Source organism: Neopsephotus bourkii, unplaced genomic scaffold, assembly GCF_033783945.1.
Source record: "Neopsephotus bourkii isolate Nb327-2 ecotype Australia unplaced genomic scaffold, CSIRO-AGI_Nbou_v1 NB_1307, whole genome shotgun sequence".
Lineage (NCBI taxonomy): Eukaryota > Metazoa > Chordata > Aves > Psittaciformes > Psittacidae > Neopsephotus > Neopsephotus bourkii.
Genome location: NW_026901789.1, coordinates 92,960 through 108,535, shown reverse-complemented (window position 1 = coordinate 108,535; position 15,576 = coordinate 92,960). Strand labels below are relative to the sequence as shown.

At 47.1% G+C, this 15,576-nt stretch overlaps 1 protein-coding gene across 1 annotated transcript in view; it reads left to right on the top strand.

Annotated features, from left to right (window-relative positions):
• Positions 1 to 590: 590 nt before the first annotated feature.
• The window catches only part of LOC133219082 (zinc finger CCCH domain-containing protein 18-like), a gene marked incomplete at its 5' end in the record, with an annotated part of 54,363 nt that continues 39,377 nt past the window's right edge, over positions 591 to 15,576 (top strand). Inside the window, 2 exons of the mRNA XM_061366130.1 lie at positions 591 to 731; positions 1,876 to 2,132. Coding sequence (XP_061222114.1) covers positions 591 to 731; positions 1,876 to 2,132 — 398 coding nt within the window. The remainder of the gene's footprint in view (positions 732 to 1,875; positions 2,133 to 15,576) is intronic.

The window sequence follows — 15,576 nt, the reverse complement described above, 5'->3', positions numbered from 1 at the left end:
GCCAGCACCTGTTTTCCACCAGAGAATATCAGGTGCAGATGCAGTTACCTTCATTTCATAGAGTCATTCCAGATGCAGGGGCAGAGCATTGCTGGCCTGCCCCTGAAGCTTAGCTTCTCCAACTGGAAAGCTCAACAACAGCTCATGTCCTGTGCTAGTGGCAGCAGAATGCACCCATCACCTCCGGTGGCAGGGAATCACCATCCATTCCACTTCTGATGTGAAGGTGCTTGACATTATCTCTGTGTGCATTGACGTAAAATATAACTCTAAATCAATGAGGCAAAACATTATATTGTTATATTTGTATATGTTTGAAGTGGCTATAAAAATCATTTTTACCACATTGATTTGAAGGCTGAATTTAGTTTTTAGCATTTTTCTTTTGTGTTTATCAAGAGAGGTTTGTGCTTTTCTCTGATAAGATTCACTTAAAAATTCCTGTCTGTTTGGGATATGTAGAAAATAAACCACTTTGTACAGTCATATTCCATTGATCATGTTTTTTCTTGTCAGTGCATAGTGACTAAGACCTGAGCTAGAATACATAGTGTTTCTGTGTGCCAACAACGTGATGCTTCCCTATCTAACCTTCCCTGTTTTTTCATTGTAGGCTTGATCCCTATACAGATTCCTATTATGACTATGAAATAGAACGGTTCCGGCGTGGTGGGCAGTATGAGAATTTCAGGGTTCAGTATGCAGACCCAGATCCATATCGTAACTACAGAGTAAGTAGTTTCTGTGCTTCTCCTTTCAGCTTTCTTCCAGGCACTTCTGGTGCTTGTCATGTTTCTAGTGCAGTGGTTGAAACAGGACTTGTGATGGATGTTCAAGATGCTTAATCGTACAAATAGTTAAACCTTGACAATTACTGCACAGAAGACATTAGGTGTAGGGATGGGAGGAGGTTCTGTTTCAGCGTGATGAAGGCAAAAGCATGTCTGAGATGGGAAGATGGTTCCTCTTCACATGCACTGGCTGCTTCTCTGCATAGCAGGCAGTTGTGCAACAGCTGCAGGCACATCTGCAGCCATTCTTGGACATATTGGAGAGGGAGGGAGTTTCCAGGAAATAACCTGGCTGAGGTTTGCTTGTTAGTTATTGGGACAGACAGAAAGGATTGAATCTGGACAGGCGTGCTTAATGCACAGACAGAGGCTCCATCATGACTGTCCACCACTGGTGGGGTTACATGTTAATTGATCGAGTTAGGTGAGGAAACCACCCAGCCAGTTACTGAAATCCCAGATACTGTTGGTTGGTGTTGCACTGATGTAAGGTGTCAAGCTACATTAAAATAAGGCTATGAACCTTTTCCCTCCACTTCCTTTTGCTCTCGTGCAAACTATTGTTCCTCGAGAGTAGTGACAAAAAATAATAAATCCTGTTCAGTGGAGAGCTTTTCAGTGGTATTTGTCACGTCCTTTAACATTTGACTTTGCCTGGAAGACCTTGCTGTTATGCAGAAGCAGTGCACAAACAGGAGCCTGTCCTCGCTATTGCTGCACCATCAATTATTTTCATGGTGTTTGTTTGTACAGTTAATTAGCTAAACATGCTTAGCAATGAGAGTAAATACTTGTAAACATCAATACATATATTTAATAAGTGTAATAAGCTAAATTAATCTGACTCTTGCCTTTGAAAATTACAGCTGTGATGAGTATGATGTATGCTTTGTTCCTTTCCACTTTCTGCCTGCTCAGCAAACAGAGATGGCCAGCAAGCTCCACATTTATCTATCTCAATACTTTGCTCTAACATGGGAGGGTGAATGTAACTCCTTGTGGTCCAAGACTTTGAATCCTTGCTGCCCACTTTGTTAGGAGATGTTGCCACAACGTCATGGTGATTTCTCTTTCCTTTTTAAAGGAAAGAGAGCGGGAACGGGAGAGAGAGAACAGACAACGAGAAAGGGAACGTGAGAGGGAACGGGAGCGGCGTCAGCGGGAGCGAGAACGGGAAAGGGAACGGGAGCGCGACAAGGAACGCCAGCGGCGGAAAGAAGAGTGGGAACGGGAGCGAGAACGGGTGAAGAGAGATGAAAAAGACAGGCAGCACAGGGACTGGGACAGGGACCGGGAAAAGGAGAAAGAAAAACCAAAGCCCCGGTCCTTACAGATACTGAGGTAAGCACTTGCTGGAATTCAGACTTGCCATTTTAGCTGACGATGTCCTAGCTGTGGATCACGAACCAGGCTGATGCTAATCAGTGGAGAAGATCCCTATTGTCCACAGCTCAAGTAAAGCAGTAGTTTTGAGAGGAAGGCAATGCTTTAAATGAGCCTTGCTGGCCACTAAGAGGAGCTGTCAGTAAGAACCAAGCATGCATAACCTGACTGAAAGAAGCGCACCTGTCCTCTGGCCTGTAGCTATGGAGACGTTCAGCTTGTCCCTGTTCCCTCGAGGCTAGATCATGTCCTGGGAAGCTGGCTGAGTCCCTAGTGCTGAGAGAGTCCTGCAGATGGTGGCAGCTCCCTTTGAGGCTTTGACAAATGTCCTTTGACAAGAGCCAGGGCTGGTTTGGGAGTTTGTGGATAGCAAACGTATCTGGAAATTCATTAAGTTAAACTCCACAAAGAGGCTAGAAAAGGTAAAGGGATTGTATGTCTCAAAATGAGTCTCTGCTGGGTGTTATGGTGGAATGTGGTGTGGAGCCAGGTTTCTTGCTTTTGACTACCCATTTTTTTCTGAAAATCCTGGTTCTGACCTGTGTGTGAGAAAAAATTGAACCAGATAGACTAAAAGTCTAGGAATTTCAAAAGTGACTCCTATTCTGTTTCTCTGACAATTATTTAAGTACCGTGAATTAGGCATATTTCATAGAATCATAGAATAGTTAGGGGTGGAAAGGACCTTAAGATCATCAGGTTCCAACCCCCGTGCCATGGGCAGGGACACCTTGCTCTAAACCATATCACCCAAGGCCTTGTCCAACCTGGCCCTGAACACTGCCAGGGATGGCGCATTCACAACCTCCTTGGGCAACCTATTCCAGTGCCTCACTACCCTAACAGGAAAGAATTTCCTCCTTATATCCTATCTAAACTTCCCCTGTTTAAGTTTTAACCCATTACCCCTTGTCCTATCACTACAGTCCCTAATGAAGAGTCCATCCCCAGCATCCCTGTATGCCCTCTTCAGATACTGGAAGGCTGCTATGAGGTCTCCATGCAGCCTTCTCTTCTCCAGGCTGAACAGTCCCAACTTTCTCAGCCGATCTTCATATGGGAGGTGCTCCAGTCCTCTGATCATTCTTGTGGCCCTCCTCTGGACTTGTTCCAACAGATCCATGTCCTTTTTATGTTGAGGACACCAGAACTGTACACAATACTCCAAGTGAGGTCTCACAAGAGCAGAATAAAGGGGCAGGATCACCTGCTTCGACCTGCTGGTCAGACTTCTTTTGAAGCAGCCCAGGGTACGGTTGGCTTTCTGGGCTGCAAGCACACACTGCTGGCTCATGTTCATTTTCTCATCGACCAGCACCCCCAAGTCCTTCTCCGCAGGGCTGCTCTGAATCTCTTCTCTGCCCAGCCTGTAGCTGTGTCTGGGATTGCTCCAACCCAGGTGTAGGACCTTGCACTTGGCATGGTTAAACTTCATGAGGTTGGCATCAGCCCACCTCACAAGCGTGTCAAGGTCCCTCTGGATGGCATTCCTTCCCTCCAGCGTATCAACCGAACCACACAGCTTGGTGTCATCGGCAAACTTGCTGAGGGCGCACTCAATCCCACTGTCCATGTCAGCGACAAAGATGTTAAACAAGACCGGTCCCAACACCGATCCCTGAGGGACACCACTCGTTACTGGTCTCCAGCTGGACATTGAGCCATTGACCACAACTCTTTGTGTGCGGCCATCCAGCCAGTTCTTTATCCACCGAGTGGTCCATTCATCAAATTGATGTCTCTCCAATTTAGAGACAAGAATGTCGTGTGGGACAGTGTCGAACGCTTTACACAAGTCCAGGTAGATGACATCAACTGCTCTACCCCTGTCCATCAGTTCTGTAGCCCCATCATAGAAGGCCACCAAATTGGTCAGGCAGGATTTCCCCTTAGTGAAGCCATGCTGGCTGTCACCAAGCACCTTGTTTTTCATGTGCCTTAGCATGCCTTCCAGGAGAATCTGCTCCAAGATTTTGCCAGGCACAGAGGTGAGACTGACTGGTCTGTAATTCCCTGGGTCATCCATTTTCCCCTTCTTGAAAATGGGGGTTATATTTCCCTTTCTCCAATCGTCGGGAACTTCACCTGACTGCCATGATTTTTCAAATATGCTGGTCAGTGGCTTAGCAACTTCATTCGCCAGCTCCTTCAGGACCCATGGATGGATTTCATCAGGACCCATGGACTTGTGCACATTCAGATTTTTAAGATGGTCTTGAAGCAATTCCTCTCCTACACTGGGCCCAAGGTCTTCATTCTCACAGTCCCTGCATCTGCCTTCCAAGACTTGGGTGGTGCAGTCAGAGCCTTTGCTAGAGAAGACCAAGGCAAAGAAGTCATTCAGAACCTCAGCCTTCTCCAAATCCTGTGTAGCTAGTTCACCCAAGAGCTTCCTGAGGGGGCCTACGTTGTCCCTAATCTGTTTTTTATTTGCTATGTACCTGTAGAATCCCTTCCTGTTATCCTTAATATCCCTAGCCAAGTTTAATTCTAATTTGGCCTTAGCTTTCCTAACCTCGTCCCTAGCTTCCCGGACAACATCCTTGTACTTTTCCCAGGCCGCCTGTCCTTGCTTCCACTTTCTATAAAACTCTTTTTTCATTTGAATTTTCCTCAGGAGCTCCTTATCCATCCAAGGAGGTCTCCTGGCCCTCCTGCTGCACTTCCTTCTAGTTGGGATGCAACACTCCTGAGCTTGTAGCAGGTGATCCTTGAAGACCAACCAAGAGTCTTGAGCCCCCCTGCCCTCTAGGGCTATATCCCATGGAACCTTACTAAGCAGGTTCCTGAAGAGGCCAAAGTCTGCTCTTTTGAAGTCTAGGGCAGTGAGCTTGCTGCATGCTCTTCTCACTGTCCTGAGGATCTCAAATTCAACCATCTCGTGGTCGCTGCATCCAAGGCTGCCCTGCAGTGCCACATTTCCAGCGAGCCCTTCCCTGTTGTTGAGCACAAGGTCAAGCATGGCACCTCTCCTTGTCGGTTCCTCTATTACTTGCAGAAGGAAGCTGTCTTTCACACAATCGAGGAACCTCCTGGATTGCTTGTGCCGGGCCGTACCATCATTCCAACAGATGTCAGGGTGGTTGAAGTCACCCATGAGAATGAGGGCCTGTGAGCGTGAGGCTTTTCCTATCTGCCTATAGAGTGCTTCATCCGCAGATTCCTCTTGATCAGGTGGTCTATAACAGATCCCCACAGTAATGTCTCCCATCACTGTTTTCCCTTTAACCCTGACCCACAAGCTCTCTGTTAACTGCTCACCAGTCCCCAGACAGAGTTCCATACTCTCCAGCCTATCCCTAACATAAAGGGCAACTCCCCCTCTGCGCCTGCCAGGCCTGTCTTTTCTAAAGAGTCTGTAACCTTCCATTCCAACACTCCAGTCATAGGAGCCATCCCACCATGTTTCTGTGATGCCTATAATATCATACCCCTGTAGACGAGCACACATCTCTAATTCCTCTTGTTTGTTCCCCATGCTATGGGCATTTGTATAGAGGCATCTGAGCCGAGCTCCAAATGAAGCCGGCTCATTGGCTGGAGCAGCGGAATATCTCTGCATTGCTCCGAGCATTTATTATAGGTGCTGGCAACTGACTGGGTGTGTTGGGATGGAATGATGCCCCCCTCCCCCAACACATCTAGTTTAAAGCCTCCTTGACCAGTCTGGCAAGCCTCCTACCAAAACTGCTCTTCCCCTTCTTTATAGGACCAGCTCCACCAGCCCCTGCTAGACCTGGCCTACAAACTTGGGTCCCATGTTCAAGACACCCAAACCCCTGACTGTGACACCACCCTTTTAACCATTTATTAACCTGGCTAATCCTCCTAGCTTTTTTTAGGTCCTCCCCTGTATCCTGGAGAATAGACGAAAAGACTATCTGAGCTCCAGAGCCCTTAACCACCTCTCCCAGGGCTCTGTAGTCCTTCTTTATGCTCCCCAGGCTACTACTATCTATATCCCTAGCACCCACATGTATCACCAGAAGTGGGTAATAGTCCGTGGGGCTTACCAGAGCAGGCAGCCTCTCTGCCACATCCCTGATCCGTGCCCCTGGTAGGCAACACACCTCCCTTGAGACCGGGTCAGGCCGACAGACGAGTGCTTCTGTCCCTTTCAAAGTAGAATCCCCTACCACTACGACCCGCCGCTTTTTCCTGGCAGCACCAGTAGAAATCTTCTTTACTAGTGTATCAGCCAGCTGTTTCTGGCATGAGCCCCCTGCAGGACAGCAAAGCGGTTCTGTGTGGGGGCAACAGGTTTAGGAGGAAGTCCCTTGCTTTTAATTGTCCTTCTCCTCCTTTTTTTGTTGGTTTTCTTTGTCACCAATTCCCAGCTTTGAGAGCTAACAACCTCCTTCTTTCCTCCATGAGCTACAGGGGAAGCTTGAGGACTCTGCACAGTTTGGGCAGGGAGCAAGCATTCCTGTTTTCTCTCAGCTACCCTGACATCTTGTAGCCTATTAATAGCTTCCCGCAGCTCAGCCACCTGCTGCAGGAGAACCTCCACCAGGGAGCACCCAGTGCAGCCCTGCCCATTGTGTACCTTTCCCTCACCAGAGCAGTGCAGGCACTCTCTACACCCCGAAGTCTGCACTGCAGCCTCCCCTCTCATCGGCTCTGAGTGCCTACGGCGGCCACCGCAGGGCCAGCCAGAGCAGAGCTCCCAGACCGGGCCCTGGTCATACGGCGAGTGCTCGCCTGCCCGCGTGAACTGCCTTGACGCGCTCCTGGTCGCTCGCGCTCCCTGTGGCAGGTTTTAAACCAGTCAGGGCTAGCGCTGTTCCTCCTGGCTCCGCCCCCGGTGAGTCAGCTGATTGCATCAGCTGAGCTGCCGGCTCCTGGGCTGGTCCTGTAGAGGACTTGAGGCTCCCTCGGTGGCTCTTGTCGCTCTGAGTTGAGGCTCCTGGACACTGATCTCCCCCCGCTCTGGTGTTCAAGGCGTCAAAGTAAAGCACTGTATAAATATCACAGCAGAATATAGAGCTTGTCTTATGGGAAGTTCTGATTTCACAGTGTCTTTTGGGTTAGAATCAGAGAAGAGTATCAAGTTTCTTGTGAAGGACATCTCCAGGAAAGCTGATTAGCAGTGTCAGTGTCTTGGAAAGTGTGGCAGATAGTGTCTCCCAGCAGCATGTTGAGGAACATGTGGACATACATGTGCATGTGTGTGTTGGGGCAAAGAGGGATGCAAGGAAGCTGTTTCCCAAGACATATTTGAGCTGCTGCTTCTGCCTGATGTCTGTGGTGTTTTTCGAGCACTAAAGGTGTGAAACATCATGAGCATGATGTTTTTTAAAAAAAGCAAAGGGCTAAGAAGGCCCGGAACAAGGTGCCACATGGAATTGTGTGGTTTCAGGTGGGAGCAGGGTTGTCTTGAATCTGACCCTGAATTTTTATTTGTATTACTAGAAGGAAATGTGATTTTTTGATGATGACCCATTTTTCCAAGAGGAAGTCACAGTTTCAGAACAGTTTGAAGGTGTCTTGTGAGTGCTTTGGTGCAGTAGCAGAGTGGCTATAGGTATACATTCAATTATATGCTACATTTAATTATAATCTTCACTTAGAAGTATAATTTGTGCACCTTAATTGCCACATTTGCTGTTGGTTTGTGCTCTTGGGTTAGTGCTGGAAGAAATCTTGCTGTCTAGAACCATGTGATAAAGGTGATGACAATAATGAAAGTGACATCAGCTGATGGGCAGCTAGGTTGTTAGTCATTAACAGTCACAGTGACCAGGATCAATGCAGAAGGCTCAGGCTGCTGGTTGCTTCTTCTCTTGACACTCAAAGGGTCGTGGGGCAGGGATTTGTGGGAGTTTTTGCTGTTAGTGTGGCTCAGGGTTTGCTGGGGAATAGTGGTGGCCATGTTCCTCAATCTTGGATTCATCTTGCCCCATGTAACCATCTGTGAGCTGAGACATGGGATTTATGGTGTTTGCGATATATGCTTTGTGGATTCAGGTTCCCTGCTTCCCTCCCATGCCCCCTCTTTGACATAAGCACTGCTTAAGGGAGCTGGGGATGCCACTTGGATATCCAACATAGGCTTCTTAAGATAAGTCTTAGTAAATTAAAAATAGCCTTGATACACCTCATTGCCTTTTTTAGTTTGCTGTTCATTCTAGAAGCTTGTAGAGAATCTACTGTTGCAAGTGTCCTTAGCCTCATCCTCTAACGTAAGTGCTGTGTGCAGTTCTGGTGTCCTGAACATAAGAAGGACATGGAGATATTGGAGCAAGTTCAGAGGAGGGCTGCAAGGATGCTAAGGGGGCTGGAACACCTCCTGTGTGAAGACAGGCTGAGAAAGTTGGGGCTGTTCAGCCTGGAGAAGAGAAAGCTGTGTGGAGACCTCATACCAACCTTCCAGTATCTGAAGGGGGCCTACAAAGATGCCGGAGAGGGGCTCTTCATCAGGGATTGTAAAGGTAGGACAAGGACTAATGGGTTTAAACTTAAACAGGGGAAGTTTAGATTAGATCTAAGGAAGAAGATCTTTACTGTGAGGGTGGTGAGGCACTGGAATGGGTTGCCCAGGGAAGTTATGAATGCTCCATCCCTGGCGGTGTTCAAGGCCAGGTTGGACATGGTTTAGTGTGAGATTTCTCTGCCCATGGCAGGGGGGTTGGAACTAGATGATCTTAAGGTCTTTCCAACCCTAACCAGTCTGATTCTATGACTGTGGGGCCAGGTAGCTGGGAGAGAGGTACAGCAAGCAGGGCTTGCTTTTGGCTTCATTTGCATGGGGTTTAAAAGCTGGTGTCAAGAAGAGTTTGTCATTTTCATATTAAGAAGCTAGTTTTGAATTAAAAGCTTTAAAATCTCCCCAAAAAAATCTTAGGTCAGCACCTACACAGTGTTTCCTCTTAGGGGAGAATGGAATTAATGGAGTAATTATCAGTAAACCCAAATGCCCTGTGTCTTGACAGAATCTCTCCAGTACTCTTTAACAGGACTTCAGTTCCCCCTGTTGAAACCCATGTCAACATGAACACTTACTGCAGCATTTACTGGTGTATGGATGTTTGCAGAGAAAACAAAGCTGCAGAAATAAGTTTCAAAAAAAAGCTTTTTAACAAAGTGAAAGCATAAGTCAATTTATTTTCCCTTGGAGAAGACATCTCTCATCCAGTAGTTTGTGTTTCCCTACACTGTATTCCCTAGAAGCCTCTGTCACCCTTACAGTGTGACTTGGCTCTGGGCAGTGCTGTTTTGTCCCACATAACCTTTTTGAGAGGCTCCATACTTCCTCGTGGCAGCGTGGCAGTCTGAGTCATCTCACCTTTCCTCCAGATACCTCTGTGCTGTGCTGTATAGGGTCAGGTTTGGCACCTTGGGTTTAAGCAGCTCCCGAGTTTAATGTGTAAAATGCTCGTGATTGCTTTGTACTTCCTGGACTGCAGGATGCATGATAGTGGCGTAGAGCTTGCCTGTGAGTCTATTTATAGACTCTGGGCTTTCCCTAATTGCTTGATACCAGCTTTTGGCAAGTTTGGACTTTCCAGGTGTCACATGGCAATGGATGGGGGCTGGCCCTGCCCTGCTGCAGGTAGTTGCCCTTTAACATTCCTGCACCAAAGGCAGCACCACTTCCAGCTGTAGCCCACATGGCCCTGCTCTTCACTTACTAATGATTTGTAGAAAAACTCCAAGAACTTGCCAACGAAGCTTAAGTTGACAAGCAGGTATTTTTTATTGCGGGGCTGGGAAACACAGAGGATAGCTCCTCCTAGTGTGTCTCTCTTGAGCACCAAACAAGCCATGATTATATAGTCATCAAACATACATATACATTACATTACATGCATATTCATAAAGCTACTTATACATGACATAATTCTAGAAAATTCCTCCCTCATGTGCACAATAATGTGGTAGTGGTCTTTGGGACCCCTGGTGGTCGTTTTTTCCTCATCTTCTTCCTCACTTCATCCTTTGGCTGAACTTTAGGTTTGGAAAGTCCCATTGTTATGCCAGCAAACACTAGTTCGGTTCTAGCTGGTTATTGTAAAACATTTACCTAAGATACTTCTTCACTGTCATCTACAACAAAGCTCTTACCCATTGCTATTGCTGCAAAGCTGCCAAGCTCAACGTTACTTAACCACAAAGCAGAACTGATTTTACTTATTTACAAAAGATTATACTTCATTTTGTATTTCTTTGTTTCACTAATGAGCTGGGGAGACTGGAAAACTGCTTCACAGAAGTTGTGCAAATGGACATGAGTTTTGCCAAAGGCAGAGCTGAGGATGTCTGTAGTTAAAGGTAGATGCTGATCTGTCCATCAGCTTGGAGTTCCCTCAAGTAGAGGTGGAAGGAACAAACTGTGACATACACAATGTGGAGTTGAAAGGATGAAAGAAAACTAAAAGCAAATAGCCAGGAACATAAAAACAAATTCTATTTCTGTTATATTGAAAGCAGGAAGGTTTAATCTGATCTCTAAACAACAGCAGAGCAATTAAGGGTAATAACACAGAAAAGCCAGAGGACTTCCTGGTATCACTGGTTGCTACAGATGAGGAGGATTAGAATTTAACAGCAAACAAGGATTGTAAACCCTAATGGACTCAGTGGCAAATGCTTCTCCTTGAACCTATTAAAAGAAGAGGCTTCAGTGTTTGGACTTCAAGTAGGATTGTCACATGTGGTTTGGACTTATTTTGAAGGAGTGCTTACTGCTTTATGCTTTGGGTTGTTTAGTTTTCTTCCCAAGCTTAAGATGAGCAGTCCAAGAACTTTATGATCCGAGATTGCAATGCTAGTAAAATTGTTCCTCCCCCTCCTCTTTCTCCCTCCTCAGGCATCGAACACTTAAACAAGCCAGGACACTTTATGATTGACTAGAGGGATAATTTGGCTGTCTGCCCTCATGTTCCACATCTCCAGAATGAGTTCTGATGCCCCAGGCTGTGACTGATTTTGCTGAGTGCAAAATTTCTGCTTTATATCTCTGTCTTGCCAGTGTAGCTTACTGCTGTGCAAAGCATTTCGGGGATAAAGAAATGCCATGAAATGGTTTTTGAAGAAACTCAGAGCAGTGCAAGATGTTCTTACCTGGGCTGCTGGCCTTTAGCTGCAAGCAAAGGCCCTACAAACAGTAGTACTATGCCTTAATCCTTTTATTCATAGAATCATAGAATAGTTAGAGTTGGAAAGGACCTTAAGATCATCTAGTTCCAACCCCCCTGCCACAGGCAGGGGCGCCTCACTCTAGACCATATTGCCATGTCCAACCTGGCCTTGAAAACTGACAGATGGAGCATAGGTCTTTATCCTGACATCATCCAAGTGAATCTGTTTCAGGAGCACATTAAACAACACTGTGAGTGTCATGGGACCTGGTAGCAGTTGTATTTCCAAAGCACCAAGGGACATTGAGAAGTTGGACTCTCTGGCAAGGGCAGCAGGCTCAGTATTGCTGCCCTGTTGGCTGCAGTGGCACTAGGTGGTTGTCGACCATGTGAGGAAAAGGAGGAAGCACTCCTGTGGTGCAGGTCTGTGAGATGGGTGTTGGTTTCTTTCCCACCTGGGTTTCCTTTGCAGATGCTGTGGGTCCTGGTGAGAAGCAGCATGGCAAAATGAGCCTTTGGGTGAGAAATTTGTCCTCTCCGGTTCTTGATGAAGTTTGTGCTGAAATCTGACCTAAAAGCTATTTCCACACAGACAAGTTTGGTCAGGGCCCATGATACAGACCACAGATTCTGTACCATTGCCAAGAAGGGTGAGGACAAGGTGGCTGTTGTCTTCAGATATGTTCCAGAGGCTGACAGAAGATGACAGCAGCTCTGAAGCTGCCAGGAAGGAGCTGTGTCCTGGTGAACCATCCTGTGATTATCACAAACGCAACAGGTTTTTTGGAAGGAAAAAGATGATTGATGGAGTGCACTTTATGCAGCCATTAAAAAATAAACATAACGCCTGCAAGCAGGGACACTGTGACATTTAAAGCAATGTCAGAAAGCAGCAAGTCATTAATTCCTTCCAGCAAGGAGCTTTGTGCTTCTTTCTAGCTTCTGTTGAGGTGGCAGTAGCCCTCAGTTGTGAAATGCTATATAATTCTGCAGACCCTGGGAAAAAAGGTTATGTGTTCCCTCACCCTTGTGTTTTTTTTCCAGGCTACCTCAAGTTGACTTTGTAATAGGTTGTTGTTAATCTCTGGGCTGAGCAAGTTAATAAGCAGGATAACTTGGAGTCTAAAATCAATGAATGCACATTACCCAGTGCTTGCAAGTTAGAAAGTGATGGAATGAGTTTGATTAGATAAAGGAGTGGCAAAAGTAAAGGAATGCAAATGGAGTGATTCATGACTCTGTATGTGTGTGATCACAAACCAACTGAACTTGTTTTTTGGAAGAATCTGTTATTCTAAGTGTTCCTGAGATGTCATATTCTCCAACAGCTTCTGGTGGTCTCCCCATGCTGCCAGCTGGATCTGCTCCTTATTTTTTGAGTGTAGGGGCTTTGTACGAAAGCAGATGTCACTCAAATAGAGCTAGGTGTTTTGGTGGGCTTAGTAATAGCATCCTATCCTGTTGTATAATGGTGTTGCAATAGGCTGGTGGATTTTGTCTTCTCAGTTTTCTCTGTGGAACTATTGGCTGTTTCTTAAAAGAAATCCTTCATTTGTTCCTGTTTGTCCTGCCACAAGAGGGAGAGCAGGCAGGACAGACAATTGTGTACTCTCCCTGGTTTTGAGGCAGCCATTGATAAGACCCTGTAGCACTTCTGAATTAGTCTTAGATTCATAAGAAGTTAACAAGAGAGAAAAAGCAGCCTCCATCAGGAGGTAAGGGTTGCTCTCCACATGTCTTCACCTTTATCCTACCTTAGGATAAAGGGGAGGACCTTAAAAAGGATAGGCGGATTTGGCAGGTTAATAAATGGTTAGAATGGTGGTGCCATAGTCAGGGGTCTGGGTATTTAGAACATGGGACTCGATCTGGGAGGCCAGGTCAACTGGAGGCTGGTGGAGCTGCTCTGACAAAGAAGGGAAAGTGCTGCTTTGGTAGGAGGCTTGCCAGGCTGGTCAAAAAAGCTTTAAACTAGATGTGTTGGGGGAGGGGAGCATCGATCCATCCCAACACACCCAGTCAGTTGCCAGCACCTGTAATAAATGCTCGGAGCGATGCAGAGATATTCCAGCCACTCCAGCCAATGAGCCGGCTTTATTTGGAGCTTGTCTCAGATGCATTTATACAAATGCCCATAGTATGGGGAATAAGCAAGAGGAATTAGAGATGTGTGCACAGCTACAGGGATATATCATTGGCATCACATATCAAGGATGAGGGGGTCATTAAGAGAAGCCAACATGGTTTCACCAAGGGGAAGTCATGTTTGACCAACCTTATAGCCTTCTATGAGGAAGTAGCTAGGTGGATGGATGATGGTAGAGCGGTAGATGTGGTTTTTCTTGATTTCAGTAAGGCATTTGATACTGTCTCTCACAGCATCCTCATAGATAAGCTAAGGGCCTTGATGATCAGGTAGTGAGGTGGATCAAGAGCTGGTTGAAGGGAAGAAGGCAGGGAGTTGTAGTCAGTGGGGCAGAATCTAGCTGGAGGTCTGTGACTAGTGGAGTCCCTCAGGGGTCAGTGCTGGGACCAGTGCTTTTTAATATTTTCATCAACAACCTGGATGAGGGAACTGAGTGTACCCTCAGCAAGTTTGCTGATGACACTAAACTGGGAGGAGTGGCTGACACACCAGAAGGCGGGGAAGTGTGTAGTCTGCCTGGAGCCCGGATCAGGGATATGACCAGGGCGCTCCCCAACCTGCTGCACCCGACAGACTACTACCCGCTGCTGGTCTTCCAGACGGGTGAGGGGGAAGCTGCTTCCCGCAGTCTGAGGGAGATAAAGAAAGACTACAGGGCCTTGGGGCGGATGGTGAAAGACTCTGGGGCTCAAGTGATCTTCTCTTCACTCCTTCCATCTTCTATTGATGATGTGGGACTGAATGGGAAAATTCAGTCCATAAACAATTGGCTTTGAGGCTGGTGCTGCAGGCAGGGCTTTGGATTCTTTGATAACGGCTGGTTTTATAGGGCACCAGTCTGGACATTGGCATGTGGGAAAGGTTTATTGCACAGAGGCAAAAGGATGCTGGGGCACGAATTAGCAGGGCTCATTTGGAGAGCTTTAAACTAGCTTCGAAGGGGGATGGGGTTGTAGCTGGGCTTGCCTCAGTGGGACAGCGCTCCGGAATTGATGAAGACTGGGAGGCCTCCTGTAATCCTAGGGTGAAATCGGTGTGCTCAGCTTGCTCCCTGAAATGTCTGTACACCAATGCGCGCAGCATGGGAAATAAGCAGGAGGAGCTAGAAACCTGTGTTAAGTCAGGAGATTATGACCTGGTGGCAATTACAGAGACGTGGTGGGACAGCTCACATGACTGGAATATACTCATGGAGGGCTATGTCCTTTTCAGGAAAGACAGGCCATCCAGGCGGGGTGGTGGGGCTGCTCTTTATGTGCGAGAGCAGCTACAATGCTTTGAGTTCTGTCTGGGGACAGATGATGAGCGAGTTGAGAGTCTGTGGGTGAGAATTAAGGGGCAGGCTGGCAGGGGTGATACTGTTGTGGGGGTCTGTTACAGGCCACCGGATCAGGGTGAGGAAGTTGACGAGGCCTTCTACAGGCAGCTGAGAGCGGCCTCACAGTCACAGGCCGTGGTCGTCGTGGGGGATTTTAACTTCCCTGATGTTTGCTGGAAGGACTACTCGGCAACCCAGCCGCAGTCCAGGAGGTTCCTCCAGTGTATGGATGATAACTTCCTCATGCAAATGGTGGATGAGCCAACCAGGAGAGGTGCACTGCTGGATCTCATCCTCACTAACAAGGAGGGTCTGGTTGAAGGAGTGAAGGTTGAGGGCTGCCTTGGTTGCAGCGACCACGAGATGGTGGAATTCAGGATCTTGTGTGGTAGGGTCAGTAGAATAGCAAGTAGAATTGCAACCCTGGACTTTAGCAGGGCAAACTTTGGCCTCTTCAAGCAATTGCTAGGGGAAATCCCATGGGCTAGGCTGCTTGAAGGTAAAGGGGCCCAAGATAGTTGGTTGGCGTTCAAGGACTGCTTTTTCCGAGCTCAAGATCAGAGCATCCCGACACGTAGGAAGTCAAGGAAGAGGGTCAGGAGACCTGCGTGGCTAAATAGGGAATTGCTGGGTATGCTCAAGTGGAAGAGGAGAGTTTACAGGTCATGGAAGGAAGGGCTGGCCACTTGGGAAGAATATAAGGCTGCTGCTAGAGGATGTAGGAAAGCTGCTAGGATGACTAAGGCCTCCTTGGAATTAAAGCTGGCAAGAGGGGTCAAGGACAGCAGAAAGAGCTTTTTCAAATACATGGCAGATAAAACTAACACCAGAGGCAATGTAGGCCCGCTGATGAACGGG